General features: G+C 45.1%; 1 protein-coding gene across 8 annotated transcripts in view; it reads right to left on the reverse strand.

Moving 5' to 3' along the window:
• The window catches only part of LOC127441296 (kinesin-like protein KIF1A), a 58,873-nt gene that overhangs the window by 12,867 nt on the left and 24,859 nt on the right, over positions 1-21,147 (reverse strand). For 5 of the 8 annotated variants that reach the window (XM_051698522.1, XM_051698524.1, XM_051698523.1 and 2 more), the window contains 17 exons: positions 19,834-19,924; positions 19,621-19,739; positions 18,655-18,710; positions 18,451-18,559; positions 18,257-18,323; positions 17,696-17,780; positions 17,424-17,529; positions 15,108-15,131; positions 14,866-14,980; positions 3,620-3,753; positions 3,307-3,368; positions 3,021-3,166; positions 2,709-2,894; positions 2,050-2,121; positions 1,608-1,726; positions 675-788; positions 240-432 (listed from right to left, as the gene is read on the reverse strand). In XM_051698522.1, coding sequence (XP_051554482.1) covers positions 240-432; positions 675-788; positions 1,608-1,726; positions 2,050-2,121; positions 2,709-2,894; positions 3,021-3,166; positions 3,307-3,368; positions 3,620-3,753; positions 14,866-14,980; positions 15,108-15,131; positions 17,424-17,529; positions 17,696-17,780; positions 18,257-18,323; positions 18,451-18,559; positions 18,655-18,710; positions 19,621-19,739; positions 19,834-19,924 — 1,798 coding nt within the window. The remainder of the gene's footprint in view (positions 1-239; positions 433-674; positions 789-1,607; positions 1,727-2,049; positions 2,122-2,708; positions 2,895-3,020; positions 3,167-3,306; positions 3,369-3,619; positions 3,754-14,865; positions 14,981-15,107; positions 15,132-17,423; positions 17,530-17,695; positions 17,781-18,256; positions 18,324-18,450; positions 18,560-18,654; positions 18,711-19,620; positions 19,740-19,833; positions 19,925-21,147) is intronic. The other 3 variants (XM_051698529.1, XM_051698526.1, XM_051698528.1) reach the window with 1 other exon arrangement.

Below are 21,147 nucleotides of genomic sequence, written 5' to 3' on the forward strand. Positions count from 1 at the left end.
AAAAAATCAGGTAAGATCTGGTAACACAGAGAAATCTTATCACAAAACAAGCCACCTATCACTAGCTAACAAAAGCTAATTACATCCCTGCTGACAAGACCATCTTAAACTTACCTAAGGTGGTTAGCTGGTCTTCCAGCCAGGCTAAGATGGTTTGGTTGGTCTGTTTTTTCAGCAGGGTTTACTCAACGTATAACTTGTGTATTACTTAATTTGAAGCAGTAAGAAGTGGCTCTCACCCTCAACATGGTCTGCTGATCTTCGCTGTAATCCACCTGGGCAGATGAGAGGTTGATGACGGCTCTCTCTACACAGTCTCTCTCACTGCGGTACAAGTAGACATATGGCCGCCGCACCACAATATAACGTCTGACCCAGCCACTGGTGTGTGGCTCCAGAAAGTTGAGATAGCCTTTCTTTGACACAATGGGGCTGTATCAAGGAAAAAATTATAATAAATACAGTACTGTATTCTGTTCATTTAAAGGGCAAGTAATAACAGGATACAATTAATTTGTTATTATACTCTATAATTGCATTTAAATGTAGTGCAAATCTTTCTATAAAGGGTGCACTGTGTAGTCTTTTTTTATTTATTACTATAATAGTGTAAATGCAACATAATTTTCAGTTACTGATGCAATTATAGAAATATCCTATTCTTAGGAGGTTACCTGACACGAATCTCTTGGATATTGGGGATGAAGGTGCAGCTCTTGGGTTTTCTCTCTACAGGGCTGAAGGGGTCTAGATCAGGGCTCGAGGCACCAGAGTTAGTCTCAGCACCTCTGTAAAAATGTCACAGAACAAATACTTTATTTTAGAAATTAAAGGGATAGTTCACCCAAAAATGAAAATTATCTCATGATTTACTCAACCTCCTGGCATCCCAGAGGTGTATGACTTTCTTTCTTCTGCAAAACATAAATGAAGATTTTTAAAAGAATATCTCAGCTCTGTAGATCCTCACAATGGAAGCTCCAAAATACACATAAAGGGAGCATAAAAGTAATCCATAAGACTCCATGTGTTCAGACACAATATGATAGGTGTGGGTGAGAAACAGATCAATATTTACATCATTTTTATAATAAATGGTCCTCTCTACCCGGTAGGGGGTGATATGCATTAAGACTGTGAATCACAAAAAACAGGAGAAGAAGAATGGGAAAGTGAAACTGAAGTGGAGATTGACTGAGCAGGGAGGAGAATTTATTGTAAAAAAAAAAAAAAAAAAGACTTAAATATTGATCTGTTGATTTAACCACTGGAGTCATCTGGAGTATTTTTATGTTGCCCTTATGTGGATTTTGGAGCTTCAAAATGTTGGCACCTATTCACTTGTATGGACCTACAGAGCTGACATTTCTTCTAAAAATCTTCATTTGAGTTCAGCAGAGGAAAGGAAGTCATACACATCTGGGGTGGCACGAGGGTGAGTAAATGATGAGAGAATTTTCATTTATGTGTGAACTATCCCTTTAATTCTGATCGATTAGTTCTAAGACAGAGCATCGGAGCTACTCTGAAAGTAGACCAAAACTCAGAGACTGCAGTGGTATGAGCAATGCTGTGATTAAATTAGAGAATATTAAAAATACACTGACCTGAAGTCTGGATTGCCAAAGTGACCATCCACCAATGACGGGCAGGTGGAGGAGGGGGTCAGAGTGCTCAGAGCTGAGGAAGATCTGTCTCTTAAGAATGACGCAGACATCTCTGACAGCTAAAAAAGATGAACACCAACAGATAAAAAAGCTGGCAACACTTTAAAAGTGTCTCAAATTCCAGAAAATGCCATGCTTACCCTTAAAGCATCTACAAGCCTACACTAATCATGCTGCTCTAGTCTAAGTGAGTGAATGAGAGAAGAACGTATATCCTTCAATGCTTTGTAAATGGAAAAGAAATAAGACATTGCTGAGTGAAACTGAGCAGGGGAGAGAGATACAGAGGAAAAGAGAGGAGGAAAGAGAGAGTGATATCTGGTCTGCATGGGTGAGAGAATGAGGCAAGGTCTAGATGGACACTAGGGCAGTAAAGGCTCACCTTGCTCTCACTGAGACTGCTGCTCACCTGGCTGTACTGCCTGTTGAAGGTGTGCATGAGCAGTCGCACACACTAGAGAAAGAGAGAGAGAACAGAAATTTCAGATGTGAGAGTGGCAGGTCTCTTTTAATCTAATAGCAGTCTTTTAATTTAATAAAAGTAATAAAAACTTATGGCCTATTCACAAAGTCTAATTTTCATGTCTAAACACACACAACATGATTTTAAAATAGAACAATGCATTTATTAGAAAGTCTTCAAACAAAATACAAAATATTGTATTACAAACATTTGTTATTTTTCTATTCAGTACCTCAGTCAAAAAAAATGCAAAATTGTATTCCAATTGCAATTTCTGTTATAATTTGGAATAAAGGCTTCTAGCCCCCTGCCTCCTATTCCCGGCAGGATCTAACGGTTCGAATAGCAGCCTCATCGGACTGCCAGATGGGGCTTATGCCAAAGAGAGACATTAAATTCCTGATTTTCATTATTATTTCATCAAATAAATGGCATGCTACTTTACTTAAGTCTGCAAGTTTTTCTGATAGAAATAGTTTGCAAATATTACATCCTTTTGTGTTCTTTCGCATCAGACTTGGTACGAATAGGCCATTATTCTCTCATGGTGAGGATATGTAGCAGCAGGTGATGATTACCTTGGCAGCCAATTCCCTCTGCCTATTGTTGGGGCTGTCCAGACCCAGGCTGGCTACTGGATTGATCAAGGGGCTAGAGGCTTTAGGTGAGTCCATGAGGTCTTTACCACAAAAAGTGTCCTGTTCCAGCAGCAGAGAGGCTTCTAGCTTCTCTCTCAGCAGAAGGTAATGCCTGGTCTTCTCCACCTGTAAAAGAAACACACCTCACAGTCATTTACATGTGAAAACAGAATTGTGAATAAGTCAATTTACAGACAAATTACAAGCCCAGACACATTCAGGGCCTTTTGATTCATGGAGCATATACTGTACCTCTTGTAATAGGCTGAGTTTCTCCAGTTCCCATTGGTGGTCCAGGATGAGACTGTCACTGCGGGGCCTCCAGCCTGCAAGATTCTCCTCTCCACGCACGTACGCCACTGAGGTGTCCAGCACCCGTCTGCGCCTCCTCTGCATACCTGAACAGCACAACCACCACCATTAAAGCAGCACAACAAAAGGGATCAGTTAGATTCAAACATGCAAATTTAATGTAAAATTTGTTTTTACAGGACAAAACTACTGTGTACTATTTGTGTACACAGAAACAGATTCTTACCAGGACTTCCGATATCCGCCACGTGGCAGAGGCTTAATTCATACACTCCGGTCACACGGTTACTAAGACACAAAAGTGAATCATACAAAATTAATTATTCAATTTGACAATATTAACTGAAATCTGATTTCCTTTCTGAGCAAAAGCTGCAAATTACGTGACCAACTTTGAAAAATACAATTGCTTTGAAATTTTAAGAGAGAAACAATTTTCAGATATCAAGTCTTGAGTGGTAAAGCTTTCATATGGTTTGTTGATTGTCAAGATGAATTCATAATTTAACTGTAAAAACAGGCCAGCACACTCTCCTCACCTCTCAGAGGGCCTGAAAGCACCAGTGCTAAAAAGGTTTCGAATAGAGCGTGATGCAGGAAGTTTGGCATCTCTGGAGTAGAACACCATGCAGAAGTCCTTAGTGATGACAGTGGGCTGAGTGCAGTTCTCCATCTAAAAATAATGGCAAAAAAATTTTACCCCTAAAACTTTAAAGTCTAATGCATAATGCAAATGCATAAGTCAAACATATGTGGTATTATTTGAAAGCTTAGATTCTGAGCTTTTCATAGAATGCAATTACTTTTGCATTTGTGTTACATAAAATAGCAAAATATGGCCTGAAATCATCTGTGTTGCTAATAAGCGCCACCTAGAGGTAATGGGGTAGAACTATTAATATGAATATAAATGTCTTTCACATAGCACTTAAATAGACATATATGAAGTCATATATGAAAGCACTAATTCTCAGGAATGCAATTATACAGTTTATTTTATTGCGCTCAAACCACAGTTCTAAAGATTTTCAAAAGAAACACAAAGTGAAATATAATTTCTGTAATTTCTGCAAACGTCTCTTTTATGTGCCAATCACTGCTGCTGTGAGCTCCAAGTAGCCACAAACTTTATATCTGCTTTTACCTCTGGCAGTTTTCTACTAAAAGAGCCATGTTTAACTTGTCTGTGAGCTTGCTTTGGTGAATAATCCAATGTTACCCAATGTTATCCAGTAGCCATGGATGGCCGCCTCGGTGTGGAGCTCTCCAGTTCTTTTGCTGTTTTTCTTTGATTGTCCTGTGTTAAGTAATGTCTTTTCGATCAGTTTCACCAGAGACGAAATGTTAAATATTCGGCAGCAAACACCAGATAATTTTTACCAGTATTTGATTATTCAGACATTTTGTTGGACATTTTAGTCAGAGGAGCTGCTGTAAAACTAAAAGACGCAAGCGAGGGAAGTGAGCCGGTGTGCTGGTCAAGCTGCGTCAACATGGCGTCCGAACCGCGCTGCCAAGCATACATCTAGCGAATCTCCACTCTCTTCCTAACGAAACGGACGAACTACTTCTCCTAACCCGTACAAATAAGGACTTTGCTAACTCTGCAGCTCTGGCTGAGTGAAACCATTCCGGACAGCGCGTTACATCTGCCAGGCTTTCAGCTGTTCAGAGCGTATTGCAGAGATAACAGGGAAAATGAGAGAAGGTGGAACATGCTTTTACATGAAGAAGATGTGCTGCCCTAATTTAGAAGCGCTCTTCCTCGGGGCCTGGGTAGCTCAGCGAGTATTGACATTGACTACCACCCCTGGAGTTGCGAGTTTGAATCCAGGGTATGCTGAGTGACTCCAGCCAGGTCTCCTAAGCAGCCAAATTGGCCCGGTTGCTAGGGAGGATAGAGTCACATGGGGTAATCTCCTCGTGGTCGTGATTAGTGGTTCTCGCTCTCAATGGGGTATGTGGTAAGTTGTGCGTGGATCGGGGAGAGTAGCATGAGTCTCCACATACTGTGAGTCTCTGCGGTGTCATGCACAACGAGCCACGTGATAAGATGTGCAGATTGACTGTCTCAGAAGCAGAGGCAACCGAGACTTGTCCTCCGCCACCCGGATTGAGGTGAGTAACTGCACCACCAAGAGGACCTACTAAGTAGTGGGAATTGGGCATTCCAAATTGGGGAGAAAAGGGGATCAAATAAAAAAATAAAATAAAAAAAAATAAATAAAAAAAGAAGCACTCTTCCTCAACTGTAAGCCTTTCTACTCGCCACGGGAGTTTTCTCGTTTATTGTGGTGAGTGTTTTCATTCCCCCAAAAGTGTGTGTGAATGCAGCACTGCAACAGCTGGGGATTTTAAAAAGGGATTTTAACAAAGCAAACCTCACATGTGAACTGCCCAAATACAAACAGCACATTACATGCCCAACCAGAGACAGAAATGTACTGGATAACTGTTATACCACAATGAAGGATGCATATCGCTCAGTCCCTAGAGCAGCTTTGGGACACTCTGATCACTGTCTGGTTTATCTTCTTCCAACCTACAGGCAGAAACTAAAATCAGCTAAACCTGTAGTTAAGACTGTAAAGAGACGGACCAATGAAGCAGAGCTGGAACTACAAGCCTGTTTTGACTGCAATGATTGGAGTGTTTTTGAAGCTGCAGCCACTGACCTGGACGAGCTCACATATACTGTGACATCATATATCAGTTTCTGTGAGGACATGTGCATTCCTTCTAGGACTTATTTAACATACAGCAATGACAAACCATGGTTTACAGCTAAACTCAGGCAGCTTCGTCAGGCCAAAGAGGATGCTTACAGAAGTGAGGATACTTGTATAATCAGGCCAAAAACACACTGACAAAGGAGTTTAGAGCGGCTAAAAGAAGCTACTCTGAAAAGCTGGAAAACAAGTTTTCAGCTAACGACCCTGCATCAGTGTGGAGTGGCCTGAAAGACATTACTAACTACAAGAAACCATCCCCCAACACTGTAGGGAATCAACAACTGGCTGATGACCTGAATGTGTTTTACTGTAGATTTGAAAAGCCCAGTCTCACACCCCACACCTGCTCTGACCTTCACTTCACACCTTCGCTGCTCAACCTGCACTTAAGGTCTGTGAAGAGGATGTGTGCCGGGTCTTCCGGAAACAGAAGACAAGAAAAGCACAGGGCCCAGATGGTGTTTCACCCACTTGGCTGGTCAGCCTGTGCTGACCAGCCAGCCCCCATCTTCACACAGATCTTCAATACATCACTGGAGCACTGTGAAGTTCCCAGCTGCTTGTAACACTCCACCATCATCCCTGTCCCAAAGAAACTCAAGATTGCAGGACTTAATGACTACAGGCATGTCACCCTGATGTCTGTGGTCATGAAGTCATTTGAGAGGCTGGTGATGGCCCACCTGAAGGACATCACTGGACCCTTTCTGGATCCCCTGCAGTTTGCCTATCAAGCTAACAATTCGGTGGTGATGCAGTCAATATGGGACAGCATTACATACTACAACATCTAGACAGACCAGTGACTTATGCAAGGATCCTATTTGTGGACTTCAGTTCGGCTTTCAACACCATCATCCTTGCTCTGCTATGGAATACATTAACCCAGCTCTCGGTTTCCACCTCTATCTGCCATTGGATCACCAGCTCTCTGATAGACAGGCAGCAGTTAGTGAGACTGGAGAAATTCACTTCCAGCACATGTACAATCAGCAATGGTGCCCCCCAGGATGTGTGCTCTCTCCACTACTCTTCTCCCTCTACACAAACGACTGCACTGCCAAGAACCCCTCTGTCAAGCTCCTGAAGTTTGTAGACGACACAACAGTCATTGGCCTCATCCAAGATGATGACTAGTTTGCTTACAGAAGGGAGGTTGAACGGCTGGCTCACTGGTGCAGTCAAAACAGCCTGGAGCTGAACACGCACAAAAAAGTGGAGATGATAGTGAAATTTAGGTGGAACACCCTAGCATCGACCCCGCTCACCATTCTAAACAGCACTGTGGCAGCAGTGGAGTCATTCAGGTTCCTGGGCACTACCATCTCACAGGACCTGAAGTGGGAGACCCACATTGACTCCACTGTGAAAAAGGCCCAGCAGAGGTTGTACTTCCTTTGACAGCTGAGGAAGTTCAACCTGCCACAGGTGCTGCTGATCCAGTTCTACTCAGCAGTCATTGAGTTTGCCTCTGCACTTCAATAACTGTCTGGTTTGGTTCAGCTGCCAAGTCAGACATCAGAAATCTTCAAAGAATAGTCCGGACTGCTTAACAAATTACTGGTTCTCACCTTCCCACCCTCCAAGAACTGTACACCTCCAGAGTGAGGAAAAGGGCAGGAAAAATCGCTTTGGACCCCATTCATCCAGCTCACTACCTTTTTGAACTGTTGCCTTCTGGCCGGCACTACAGAGCACTGAGCACCAGAATAGTCAGGCACAAGAACAGTTTCATCCCTCAAGCCATTCACATTATGAACAGTTAAAACCGCCCCCAGTACGCTCCACTGTGGCAATACAATCATGTGCATATTCAACTATTCATTCATATTTATATTCCATTTATAGTTATTTGACATATCCACCTTCTTCTTCACAATACATTAAATCACCTTGCACATAACTGTTTATCTGTATATAATATATTTGAACAACATTATTATTGCCCTACTGTAGTTTTCTCTATATATTTATCTGTTGTATCTTATTTTTATTCTTATTTCACTGTTTACGTATATATGTTTATATATATATTTCAAATGTTTGTATGTATATGTTGTATATGTATATTTTTTTGTATTCTCTTTGCACTGGAAGCTTCTGTCACCTTAACAAATTCCTTGTGTGTGTAAGCATACTTGAGCAATAAAGCTCATTCTGATTCTGATTTTGGTTCTGATGTCTTATATGTCCAGAACAAAATATGCAGTCCAGCAGGAAAAGCTTGCTAAACTAACCATCAAAAAATTATGTTATTGACTATTGATATATATCATTGCCAAGGGGGTGGTGCTTAAATTGAAAATTAGAATGAATATCTATGGATGAGCACATCTGTGTGGGCTAAGATGTGTTAGAGCTCTGCCTACATTTCAGATCTGCATATTGTGATGGAAGACAATAGTGGAAAAACATTTTTTACTAGTTCTTGCTGCCATCTAGTGGAATGAAATAAACATTTTGCATGGAGATAGAGTGAGCAGAACATCCTGGTTACTTGCATAACCTCTGTTCCCTGATGGAGGGAACGAGACGTTGTGTCAATGTAGTGAAACTAGGGGTTACTCTTGGGAGCCCGAAAAAGGCCAATGAAAATTGGCGAGTGGTATTTGCATACCACTCCCCCGAACATACAGGGATAAAAGGAGCTGGTATACAACCACTCATTCAGGTTTTGTGCTGAGGAGCCGAGACAAGATCCCGGCCATTTCAGCGGGTAGTCCAGTGCAGGAGGGACACAACATCTCGTTCCCTCCATCAGGGAACAGAGGTTACGCAAGTAACCAGGATGTTCCCTATCTGTCACTCACTCAACGTTGTGTCAATGTAGTGACACTAGGGGTCCCTATATGAAATGCCACAACTGGCTGAACTGTGTTATGTGAACTGGCGGTGTGTGACGGGCAGACCACAGTGTGCCTCATAGCCAGCGTACCAGGCCGACATGTAACCTCCCCCAACGCTGTTATGAGTGTCGAACGGCCCTTCGGGGACAAGTCGACTGCCCAAGAGATAGAGACAGGCTAGCCCAGTCATGGCCTCTTATCCTCTCTTTTTTTTCACTCCCCAAAAAAAGAGTGAAATTTGTTAACCGACTGGGGCCACCAGGTCTACGTCGGGGGGGTGTCACTCCCAAAGGGAAGACACCGCGGAGACTACACCCCGCCCAGAGAGGTGGGGAGGGTATTTTGAGTGGAAATATATCACATGGTCTTGCTGTGCTTTGTCGTAAGTATGTCATGTGGAGAAGTCCCATGGTAAGTCCTACCCTATGGGGGAGGAGTTTCTACAAACATGGTGACTGGGGCAGAGGGGCCTCTGCCCAAGGAAGACGCAGTTTACCAACAGGGAAACAAATTAGCGGAAGATATACATTGCATGGGGTTACCTTTGGGGAACCAACAAATGCGGAGCACCTACCCCAGTACAGGGCTTAGTTAGCACATGTACTGAGCCGGCAGTGAGTTTCTCCGCAAACTCGTCTGCCACAGGGCTCTGAGGAAGTCATCCAGGGAACACAGTTTGTGAAAACTACTGGGAGTCAACAGTGCACGTCTTCAGCTCAGGGGAGGTGAAAGGCATTATGCGCAAGCGATACACCCGGCCAGCTGTCCCGGACTTACCCGCTTGTGCCTGCCACTACACGGGACGAAACCGGTTCCACCCGGAGATTGTAGAACCTTGCAAAGGTGTTGGGTATTGCCCAGCCCGCTGCTCTGCAAATGTCTGTTAGAGAGGCTCCACTGGTCAAGGCCCAGGAGGCCACCACACTCCTGGCAGAATGGGCTCGTAGCCCTGCCGGGGATGGCACGTCCTGAGCATGCGATCCTCGGCTTGGAGACAGCGCTTCCTTTCTGCTGTCCACCAAAGCAGACAAAGAGCTGCTCAGAGACTCTAAAGCACTGCGTGTGATCCAAATAGATGCGTAAAGTGCGCACCGGACACAGCAACATCAGGGCTGGGTCTGCCTCCTCCTGGGACAGCGCTTGCAGGTTCACCACCTGATCCCTAAAAAGGGTTGTGGGAACCTTGGGCACATAGCCCGGTTGGGGTCTCAGAATCACGTGAGAGTAGCCCGGACTGAACTCCAGGCACGTTTTGCTGACAGAGAACACTTGCAGGTCTCCTACCCTCTTGATGGAAGTGAGCGCAGTCAGGAGGGTAGTCTTCAAAGAGAGTGCCTTAAGCTCAGCTGACTGCAGGGGCTCAAAGGGGGCTCCCTGTAGACCCTGAAATACTACAGAGAGGTCCCATGAGTGAATGAGGCACGGTCTGAAGGGTGCCTCTCAGGAACCTGAAGATCAGGTTGTGCTTCCCTAAGGACTTACTGTCCACTGTGTCGTGGTGTGCCGCTATAGCGGCTACATATACCTTCAAGGTGGAAGGGGACAGCTGCCCTTCCAACCTCTCCTGCAGGAAGGAAAGCACCGATCCGACTGCGCATCTCTGGGGGTCTTCGCATCGGGCAGAACACCACTTAGCGAACAGACGCCACTTCAAGGCATACAGGCGTCTCGTAGAGGGGGCCCTAGACTGAGTGATCATGTCTACCACCGTGGGTGGTAGGCCACTTAAGTCTTCCACGTCCCATCCATGGGCCAGACATGGAGATTCCAGAGGTCTGGTCACGGGTGCCAGATGGTGCCCTGCCCCTGAGAAAGAAGGTCCTTCCTCAGGAAAATTCGCCGGGGGGGCTGTCGCGAGAAGCGTGAGGTCCGAGAACCACATCTGGGTGGGCCAGTAGGGTGCTACCAGGACGACCTGCTCCTCGTCCTCCCTGACCTTGCACAGGGTCTGTGCAAGTAGGCTCACTTTGGGAAATGCATATTTGCGTAGTCCAGGGGGCCAGCTGTGTGCCAGCGCGTCTATATCGAGAGGTGCCTCGGTCAGGGCGTACCAGAGCGGGCAGTGGGAGGATTCTTGGGAAGCGAACAGGTCTACCTGTGCCTGCCCGAATCGACTCCAAATCAGCTGGACCACCTGAGGGTGGAGTCTCCACTCTCCCCTGAGGGTAACCTGCCGTGACAGTGCATCCGCTGCAGTGTTGAGGTTGCCCGGGATGTGAGTGGCTTGCAGCGACTTGAGGTGCTGCTGACTCCATCGGAGGAGACGGCGGGCGAGTTGTGACATACAACGGGAGCATAAACCACCTTGAAGGTTGATGTATGCCACCGTTGCCGTGTTGTCTGTCCGAACTAACACATGCTTGCCCTGGATCAACGGCCGAAACCTCCACAGGGCAAGCAGAATTGCCAACAACTCAAGGCTGTTGATGTGCCAACGCAGCCGCGGGCCCATTCAGGAGCCGGCGACTGTGTGCCTGTTGCATACAGCGCCCCAGCCCATTTTGGAGGCATCTATCGTAACCACGACGCACCTGGAGACCTGCTCTAGGGGAACTCCTGCCCGTAGAAATGTGAGGTCGGTCCAAGGGCTGAAGAGGCGGTGAAAGACCGGCGTGATGGCTATGCGATGTGTCCCGTGGCGCCATACCCATCTTGGGACTCAGTGCTCCAATATGCACCACCAGCGGTCTCATATGCATCAACCCGAGCGGAGTGGCCACCGCTGAGGTTGCCATATGCCCCAGGAGCCTCTGAAACAGTTTCAGTGGAATTGCTGTCTTCTGTCTGAACGCCTTCAAACTGGTCAGCACCGACTGTGCGCGCTCGTTCGTGAGGCGCGCCGTCATCGAGACCAACTCCAAGCCGAGAAAAGAGATGCTCTGAACCGGGAGAAGCTTGCGCTTTCCCCAGTTGACCCGAAGCCCTAGTCGGCTGAGGTGCGAGAGCACCAGGTCCCTGTGTGCACATAACACATCCCAAGAGTGAGCTAGGATTAGCCAATCATCGAGATAGTTGAGGATGCGAATGCCCACTTCCCTTAACGGGGCAAGGGCTGCCTCTGTGACCTTCGTGAAGACGCGAGGGGACAAGGACAGGCCGAAAGGGAGGACCTTGTACTGATACACCCGACCCTCGAATGCAAACCACAGGAAGGGTCTGTGTCGAGGTAGAATCGAGACGTGGAAGTACGCGTCCATCAGGTCTACCGCCGCGAACCAATCTTGAAGCCGGACACTCGCTAGAATGCATTTTTGTGTCAGCATCTTGAATGGGAGTCTGTGTAAAGCCCGGTTCAGTACTCGCAGGTCCAAAATTGGCCGCAACCCACCACCTTTCTTCGGTACAATGCAGTAGGGGCTGTAAAACCCCTTCTTCATCTCGGCCGGAGGGACAGGCTCTATCGCACCCTTCCGTAGGAGGGTAGCGATTTCCACGCTCAAGGTAGTGGCGTGGATGCCGCTGAACCTGGGCGGACACCTGGCGAACTGAACCACATAGCCGAGTCGGACGGTCCGGACCAGCCATCGCGACGGGTTGGAAAGCGCAAGCCACGCGTCCAAGCTCCAGGCGAGGGGGACTAAGGGGACAATCTCGTCGGATGTACCGGTGAGTGGGGCCTTGTGGTGGGGCGGAGCCTGAGGTGCCACGTCGTGTTGTGGCTGTGCTGAGTTCAGGGACATTGAAGCACTTACCTGGCTCCTTGTGACCACCCCCGGAACAGCCTGGGATGGGGGAGGAAGAGGCCTGCCCTCATGACCCGGGAGACCATCACATCGGGGGCAGATTTGTGCCACAGCTGGGCACGCAGGGGCAGGGAGACCACCGCTGGAGGGCCAAACCTGCCAAAATGGAATGGTGGACAGCGGTCGTGATGACGGCCGTGCGCACCGGGTATGTGACCCAGGGAACAAGGAAACTGCTCTTTTGCTGAACTCTTGGGTACCGCAGCCACTTGGGCATGCGGCGAAATTAAATGAAAAGGTAACAAAAGATTCTCCTCCTGGCCCTCCACCGGGGGATGGAGTGGTTTGCTTACCAGCTCCAGAGCAGCGGGTTTCCTTGTCCCTGGTTTGCCCATCTCAGGGGCGCTTCGAAGCTTTACTTGGGAGAGCTTTACCCGAGAGACCGCGCCGTGACCTTTGCCGCCCAGAGAGCGAGGTCGGTCGCCGAGCGCAGCTCCTGCATCAATCCCGGGGCGGAACTACCCTCGTGCAGTTCCTTTATCGCCTTGGCTTGGTGGACTTGCAGGAGAGCCATGGCGTGCAGGGCGGAGGCGGCTTGTCCAGTGGCACCGTAGGCCTTGGCCGTCAGGGATGACGTAAACCTACAGGCCTTGGAGCTTTGGGCGCCCACGCCAGGTGGCTGCGCTCTGTGGTCATAGGTGCACCGCGAGCGCCTTATCCACCGGAGGGATCGCCAAATAGCCCTTGGCCGCCCCACCATCGAGGGTAGTGAGGAGCTGAAAGATCGGGACCAGGCAGTAAAAGGTGCCTCCCACGACCTTGTCAGCTCCTCGTGCACTTCCGGGAAGAAAGGAACTGGGGCGGGCAGTGGCTGTGAGCGGCACCGCAAGCCCAGGAACCAATCATCGAGCCGCGAGGGTTCAGGGGAGAGTGGAGGGTTCCACTCTAGCCCGACGCTCACGGCTGCCCGGGAAAGCATGTCCGTCATCTCCGCGTCAGCCTGTGACTGGGCGACCATACCTGAGGGGGGGAGCCCAGCTGAGGCTTCCGCGTCTGACTGGACGAGTCCGCTCTCCGATGCTGCACTCAAGAGCTCATCACCTTCGTGGGCTCCGAACAAGAGGTCGAACTCGCCGTGAGACAAGCAGGCGGACTCATCCGGAAGCCCTGATCGGGGCAGACGAGCGTGCTGGGGAATGGGAGGTCCGTGGGGTGATACCCGGCGGAGGTGGTCCCATTGGGGTCCCCAAATCACCCCCAGTGCTAGCCGCGCTGGCTCATACCCATAGGTAGAAGGACCGGGGCGTGGAGCCGCTGGGGTGGCTTGCTTTCTTAAGAAGGCAAGCCGCGACCGCATCGTTGCCATGGACATGTTCTCGCAATGAGTACATGACCCATCCACGAACGCTGTCTCCGTGTGGGCAGCGCCCAGGCACGAAAGACAGCGATCGTGACCGTCAGAAGGCGAGAGATAATGACCGCAACCAGGAATGACACACAAACGGAAGGGCATCTTTAAAAAGATGTTTCGTGTGTGCCGCTCTTTTAGAGAAATATATTCTTTTTTAGAATATACACTTTTATTTCTGCCGAAGCACCCAGGGGCGTTCTCTGCAGCGCACCAATGCAGAGGGGGGAGAAGCTGCTGAAATGCACCATCAGATCCAGCAGAGGTGAATGAACAGCCAAGGGAATTCAGTTCAGTGAGCATCGACCGTTTGGCTCTGAAGAGAAAATCTGAATGAGTGGTTGCATACCAGCTCCTTTTATACCCGTATGTTCGGGGGAGTGGTATGCAAATACCACTTGCCAATTTTCATTGGCCATTTTTCAAAGACCAGAGGTGTTTCGGGCTCCCAAGAGTGACCCCTAGTGTCACTACATCGACACAACGTCAAGTGAGTGACAGATAGGGAACCAGAATTACATGCATACAAATTTAGAAAAAAAAAAAAACTTTGTTCATCATAAGATTATAAACATGTACAATATTATTTATGAATAATTGTAGTCTTTTTTATTATTATTATTTAGGGGGTTTTCTGAAAAATGAGACTAATTGATTTTTTGGACTTGAAGGAATTGTTGCGCTCAAACTAATCAAAATAATTTGGCTTCAGGTGTGTAGAGCCAAAAAGAGTGAGTCAAAAATCAAAGTTGCTAACCGCACACTGAATTGCAAAACAGACTAAAAATGGTCTAGCAAAAAGATATAACTTTATTAAATTTGCATCCTAAAAAAAATTTGCAAAGTGAGTTGGTCTGGCTTTTAACTCACTTTGCAAATTTTTTTTTTGGATGCAAATTTAATAAAGTTATATGTTTTTGCTAGACCATTTTTAGTCTGTTTTGCAATTCAGTGTGCAGTTAGCAACTTTGATATTTGACTCACTAATTGATTTTTTGCAATTAGTCCACAGTATGTGTGAATCCAAAAATGCACCAGACTTTAAAGGCTTAAAATGTCTTCCAAATTGCTGATAAAATGTCATGAACTAATAACTAGTACAGGAGTTGTCCTCACCTCAAGGTAAGCAGAGAGAGTGATGTAAATTTTTTCTCCGTATGGAGTGACACGGTTCAGAAGGAGGGAGTTGTGCATGGAGCTATCCCATGCTGCCTCAAAGTGGTAAAATGTCCTGAAAAGACAACAGATTTGAGATTTAATATAAAACTGTCTACGTTTCATCTTTATTTGTAGAAAACTGAAGATTTACCAAGTGGGTTATAATTAGAAAACAAAATATACAGAGAAAAAAAAGATACCTATGGTCAATTCCCAGTGACACACTGACAGGAAACAATAAAAAGATTAGTTAATGAGTTAGAATTTGTTAACAGGAATGCTGAGCTTTTAGTCTTGTTAATACTGAGCCTGTTGCATTTTTAAAAGCACTGAAAACCTTTTTGGCTAACTTTAATAAGAATTTATATTATTTTAACATAATTAGTAACGCTTTAGATTCACATACACTATTTTCAACTTTCTCATCTCTTCTCTGTCCTCCTCCAGCACATCCTACTACTTCTCTGACTGCTGATGACTTTGCCACATTTTTACTGACAAAGTAACAAGTATCAGCAGCCAGTTTTCTACACCTAACACCCATAGCCACTCTCTTCCAACATCCCATCCTCTGTTCTCCTCTTTCTCCCCTCTCTCCAAGACTGAGGTATCCAAAGTGCTTCTTTCTAACCATCCTATCACCTGTCCACTTGACCCTATCCACTCACATCTTATGCAAGCTGCCTCTCCATCAATCTTACCCGCACTCACACACATTATCAACACATCTCTCACAACAGGAAACTTTCCCAATACATTAAAGCAGGCTCAAATAACCCCACTGCTCAAAAAACAAAAATAACTTGACAGTAGTCGACAACTACAGACCGGTCTCTCTCCTACCCTTCCTGTCAAAAACTATTGAGAGGGTCATTTTCAAACAGTTGTCTGCTTTTCTCTCACACAACAACCTACACAACAGACATCAGTCTGGCTTCAAAAAAGGACACTCAACAGAGATTGCCCTCTTGTCTGTAGCTGAAACCCTGCTACTGGCAAGAGCTAACTCCAAATCATCCATCCTCATCCTCCTTGACTTGTCTGCTGCTTTCGACACAGTGATCCACAAGATTCTCCTGTCCACCCTCTCTGCCCTGGGCATCACAGGAACTGCGCTTGGATGGGTTGAATCATACCTCATTGGCAGATCTTTCAAGGTCTCCTGGAGAGGAGAGGTGTCCAAGTCACAGCAGATGACCACTGGTGTTCCTCAAGGATCAGTGCTTGGACCCCTCCTCCTCTCGATATACACAACATCACTCGGACCGATCATTGAGGCATATGGCTTTTCCTATCACTGCTACATAAATGACATGCAGCTCTGCCTGTCGTTCCAGCCTGATGATCCTACTGTCTCAGCTCGTATCTCTGCATGCCTCTCGGACATTTCGGCCTGGATGAATAAACACCACCTTCAGCTCAACCTTGCCAAGACAGAGCACCTCGTGATTCCAGCCAACCCATCTGTCGACTACAACCTCACTATTCATCTTGGTTCATCTACACTAACACCAACCAGAACAGCTCGGAACCTGGGAGTGGTGATAGATGACTAGCTTAGTTTTACCGCCCACATCTCATCAACCGCCCGGGTCTTGCAGATTCACACTCTACAACATCAGGAAAATCAGACCTTTTCTGTATGAATATGCTGCACAGCTCCTGGTCCAAGCTCTGGTCATTTCAAGACTGGACTACTGTAATGCTTTGTTGGCTGGCCTACCAGCTAACACAATTAATCCACTGCAGATGGTCCAGAATGCAGCAGCGCATCTGGTCTTCAATCAGCCAAAAAGGGCTCATGTCACCGCACTCTTGATTTCACTTCACTGGCTACCTGTAGCTCCCCGCATCAAATTCAAGGCTTTGACTCTGGCCTTCAGGACAGCCAGTGGAACTGCACCCTCTTACTTCAGTTCACTTCTTCAGGTCTATGCTCCAACTTGCTCTCTGTGATCTATGAATGAGCGGCACCTGGTGGTCCCATCACAAAGAGGCACAAAGTCTATTTCACGATCTTTCACTTTCTCTGTTCCACAATGGTGGAATGAACTTCCAACCTCCACACGATCTGCAGATACCATCTCAACATTCAGAAACCAGCTGAAAACACATCTGTTCCATGAGCACTTAACTAATCCACACTAATTGCACTTAATATTGAACTAAACTTGCACTTAATGTACACAAAAAACAAACAAAAAAACTCTTTCTCTGACTCTTTCTTCTGTGCTAGCACCTATAATTCTCCAGCCACCTTGAGAGCTTGGCAGTACAACACTGTAGATGTTGTTGAACTGTGTATGACAAATTGCTTGCTATGTTCTTCATTTGTAAGGTGCTTTGGAAAAAAGCATCTGCTAAATGACTAAACGTAAATGTAATTATTTTGGCACAGGTGAAAAAGCACTAGTAATGGTTAATCATAAAATGTATATAAAAGAAAACCCATAAATTCTGTTATTTTGAAGTACTGGAGGCTGGTTATTTATTTAAATGTCAGTGGTGTACTGTACCTGTCATCATAAGATGGCCGTATGTATCCTGAAGAGAGGATGTTGAGGGACAGGATGTTGGGATCTATGATCGTCTCATCTGCCTCGGGTGTGTTACGGATGCGGCCTAAAAGAGAACAGCAGCAGTGCTGAGTCATCTGAAACTCTGTCTGAACATTCACTATAACCATCCACATCTGTCCTCTATAGAGTCTATACTAGCTTGGAATATGATGAAAGCTGGAGATTCTGATAAACTACTTTTGTGAGAAAACACAATAACATTTACTAACCTATGACCAGCTCCTTGACCTCCTTCCACTCAATGTCATTACCAGTTTCATGGGCTACAGTGACCGTAATTCTCCTTTGGATGCCCTATAGAATATATAACAAAGGTGAAAATCACTAATCTCCAGTTAAAATCTGAATAAAAAAGATAAAGAAGATTACACTGTTATCATTTATATGACCATTAAAGACCCCCAAAGAAATTGCTTGATGGGTGCCGTTTTCTTTCCTGTGTTGAGGAAGTTTAGGTGGGGCATATTAAAGGGCTTGTCACTTTTTTAAATCATAGCCATGAACTACTATTTGGTTATGTTAAGTGGATTGGGGGAGGGACACTGTCATTCTCGAGAGCATTTGATTGGACAAAATTCAGTGTAATGCAAGTTGAGTCATCAATAGTGAAAGACTGAATTTTTAATACATAAATCGGCTAATAGTGAACTTTGTAAATGTTTAGGGATACCCTAGCATGTAGATGGACTAAAAGCTAGAACACATGGACCAAAGGCTACAAAACTATCATTTTAATTTAATTGAGGGACAGTCAATTGATTCTGGTTTACCTGGTGTAATAGGAATGTACCATGGCAGGGCATTCCACCTCTGTGATCAACAACAGATGGGATGTAGCTGAGAAGGTACACAGACAGGTACAAGGGTTACATTACATATAAAAATCCCACCATACACACAGACTTCAGTGCGTAATTCACTAGGCACTGATATACTACAGGTCAAGAGTTCATGGGATACTCACTCCCCATTGGCCTCCAGTTCACAGATCTCAAAGAAAGCCATGAGGTCATATTTGCAGTGACAGGGGCCAGCGGTGGAGCGTGTCAGGGTGCTCAGTTTGGTGGCGGGCACTGGGGGGAGACAAAGGCATAGTTCAGACACAGACAAACTACTACAAAACGGAAGGCATCCAGCTCAGCAAATTAAAGAATAATGTGAGTTTTACCTGGCTTTGACAAGGGCATAACCCTAGGGAACTGCCGTCTTGTTGGACGTAATGAACTATAGGTAAAGTAGACATTAGTCAGGCTGATAAAATAGGTGACTTGCACAGTAAAAATTACATCTATAGGAAAAAGTATGTGAAACAGTTGTATTTCCCTGAAATCTTTCATAAATTGGACATAAATTTGATCTGAGCTATGAACTATATCACAAAAATAGACAAACACAGTCTGCTTAAAGGGTTGTTTACCCAAAAATAAAAATTCTCTCATCATTTACTCACCCTTATGCCATCCCAGATGTGCATGACTTTCTTTCTTCTACTGAACACATTAAGATTTTTAGAAAATATCTCTGTAGGTCTAATCAATGCATGTTAATGGTGGAAAGAACTCTGAAGGTATATAAAAGCATATAAAGGCAGCATAAAATTAATCCATATGATTCCAGTGGTTTAATCTATATCTTGTTGTGGGTGAGAAACAGATCAACATTTAAGTCTTTTTTACTATAAATTCTCCTCCCTGCCTAGTAGGTGGTGAAATGCATGAAGAATGTGAATTGCCAAATACAAAATAAGAATGTGAAAGTGAGAGTAGAGATTTGTAGTAAAAAACAAAGCACTTAAATATTGATCTGTTTCTCACCCACACAACTGAAATTGTATGGATTACTTTCATGCTGCCTTTAAATGCTTTTTGGACCTTCAAAGTTCTGGCCACCATTCACTGGACCAACAGAGCTGAAATATTCTTCAACAAATCTTCATTTGCGTTCAGCAGAAGAAAGAAAGTCATACACATCTGGGATGGCATGAGGGGGAGTAAATGATGAGAGAATGAGTGCAGAGTGGAAAAGGTATCGGAACAAATTTTAAGACAGAATTTCTTTCAGAGGTCTAGGTAAATCTGAAGGGTCCACATATTTTTCCTTGCAACAGTTTTAAATGTGCTAAAATTTTCCTCACCTAATTAAGTCCTTACAGAGAGGAGGGAAGGGCTGTTTCTGGTAGTGCCCAAATACCTCAAAAACGATCGGCTGACTTTTGATGTATTCCACAAAAGACTTGGTGACCTCCACAGTTATCTAGAACAGAACCCAACCACACATAAAACATTTAGTTTGATTTATTAGTGACATCTCAAACATTAGTTGTAAATGCCACCAGGGCTGTGCTTACATTTTGCACATGGTAGAATCCCAGAGGAGGGCCTCTGCCGGTGTTTTTCAAGGGCTCAGTGGAAAATGCCTCGTCATGCCTGTGGATGAAGCTGGACAAGGACATAGGTCACCTGAGACTACATCAGATGCTTTTAAGTGCTGATCTGTGATGACTGTTTGCCTTTCACACTCTTAAATACACTGCATGGCCAGAAATAAGTGGACATTTGAACATCAAAACCCAAATTTGCTGATGTAAATGTATTTAAAATAATAATAATAATAATAATAATAATAATAAAACGTTTGCATTAATAGGGTTTTTGTTCCTGTCTTTGCTACTATAACAGCCTCCACTCTTTTGGGAAGGCTTTCCACCAGATGGAAGCTGGTACATGGTTCTGGCCTTCTAGGTATTGTTCTCCATTCACACACAAGAGCCTCAGTGAGGTCAGGCACTGATGTTGGGTAATGGGGGCTAGCTCACAGTCTGCATTCCAATTCATCTCAAAGGTGTTCAGTGGGATTCAGGTCTTAGCTTTTTGCAAGACAGTAAAGTGTTTCCACCAGACCTCACTTTGTGGGCATTGTCATGCCTGAACAGAAAAAGGTCCCTTCCCAAGCTATTGTCACAAAGTTGGAAGCATAATTCTCTTGAATGTCATTGTTTACATTACATGGTATACATTAAGATTTAGTGGCAGACCGTTCAGTTTGACAGATTAATGGGTCACGATAGTTGCTTTTTGGAACTATTGGCAGGGCCGTAGCAAGGTAATCTGGGCCCCCTGACTGTATATTGCTCTGGACCCCAGTTTAGAATTTGTTGTGGGGCCCCCTGGACTTTTGGGCCCCTAGAATCATTACCACCATTCACCCCACTAGCTATGGCCCTGGTTTTCTGCAAAAATATTTGCCAGTATTTGCCGATAGTTTTTTTTTTTTTTTTTACATGTGATTAAAAATCACATAGGGATTTGCTATATCTTTATCTTTCATCATTGAAAATATTCATCCATATTTTTATCCTCACTTCAATGCATATTTTGTTAATTTGATAAGATAATCAATTTTTATATATATGGAAACGTGCCCTGTCAGTACATGCATTGTGTCTCCAACTTCACATCTTGTAAATAATAATAAATCTTATTCCTCAATAAACCTCATCTGGTGAACTGGTGAACTGGTGAATGAACGAACAAATGAACGAACAAACTATCTATCTATATATACAGTACTTGTGAATCTATCTGGTGAATATATAAAATGTGATCACACTTTATATTAGGTGTCTTTACTATGTACTAACATTAAAATACATAAAATACAA

The sequence above is a fragment of the Myxocyprinus asiaticus genome, chromosome 5 (assembly GCF_019703515.2).
Source record: "Myxocyprinus asiaticus isolate MX2 ecotype Aquarium Trade chromosome 5, UBuf_Myxa_2, whole genome shotgun sequence".
NCBI classification, from domain to species: domain Eukaryota; kingdom Metazoa; phylum Chordata; class Actinopteri; order Cypriniformes; family Catostomidae; genus Myxocyprinus; species Myxocyprinus asiaticus.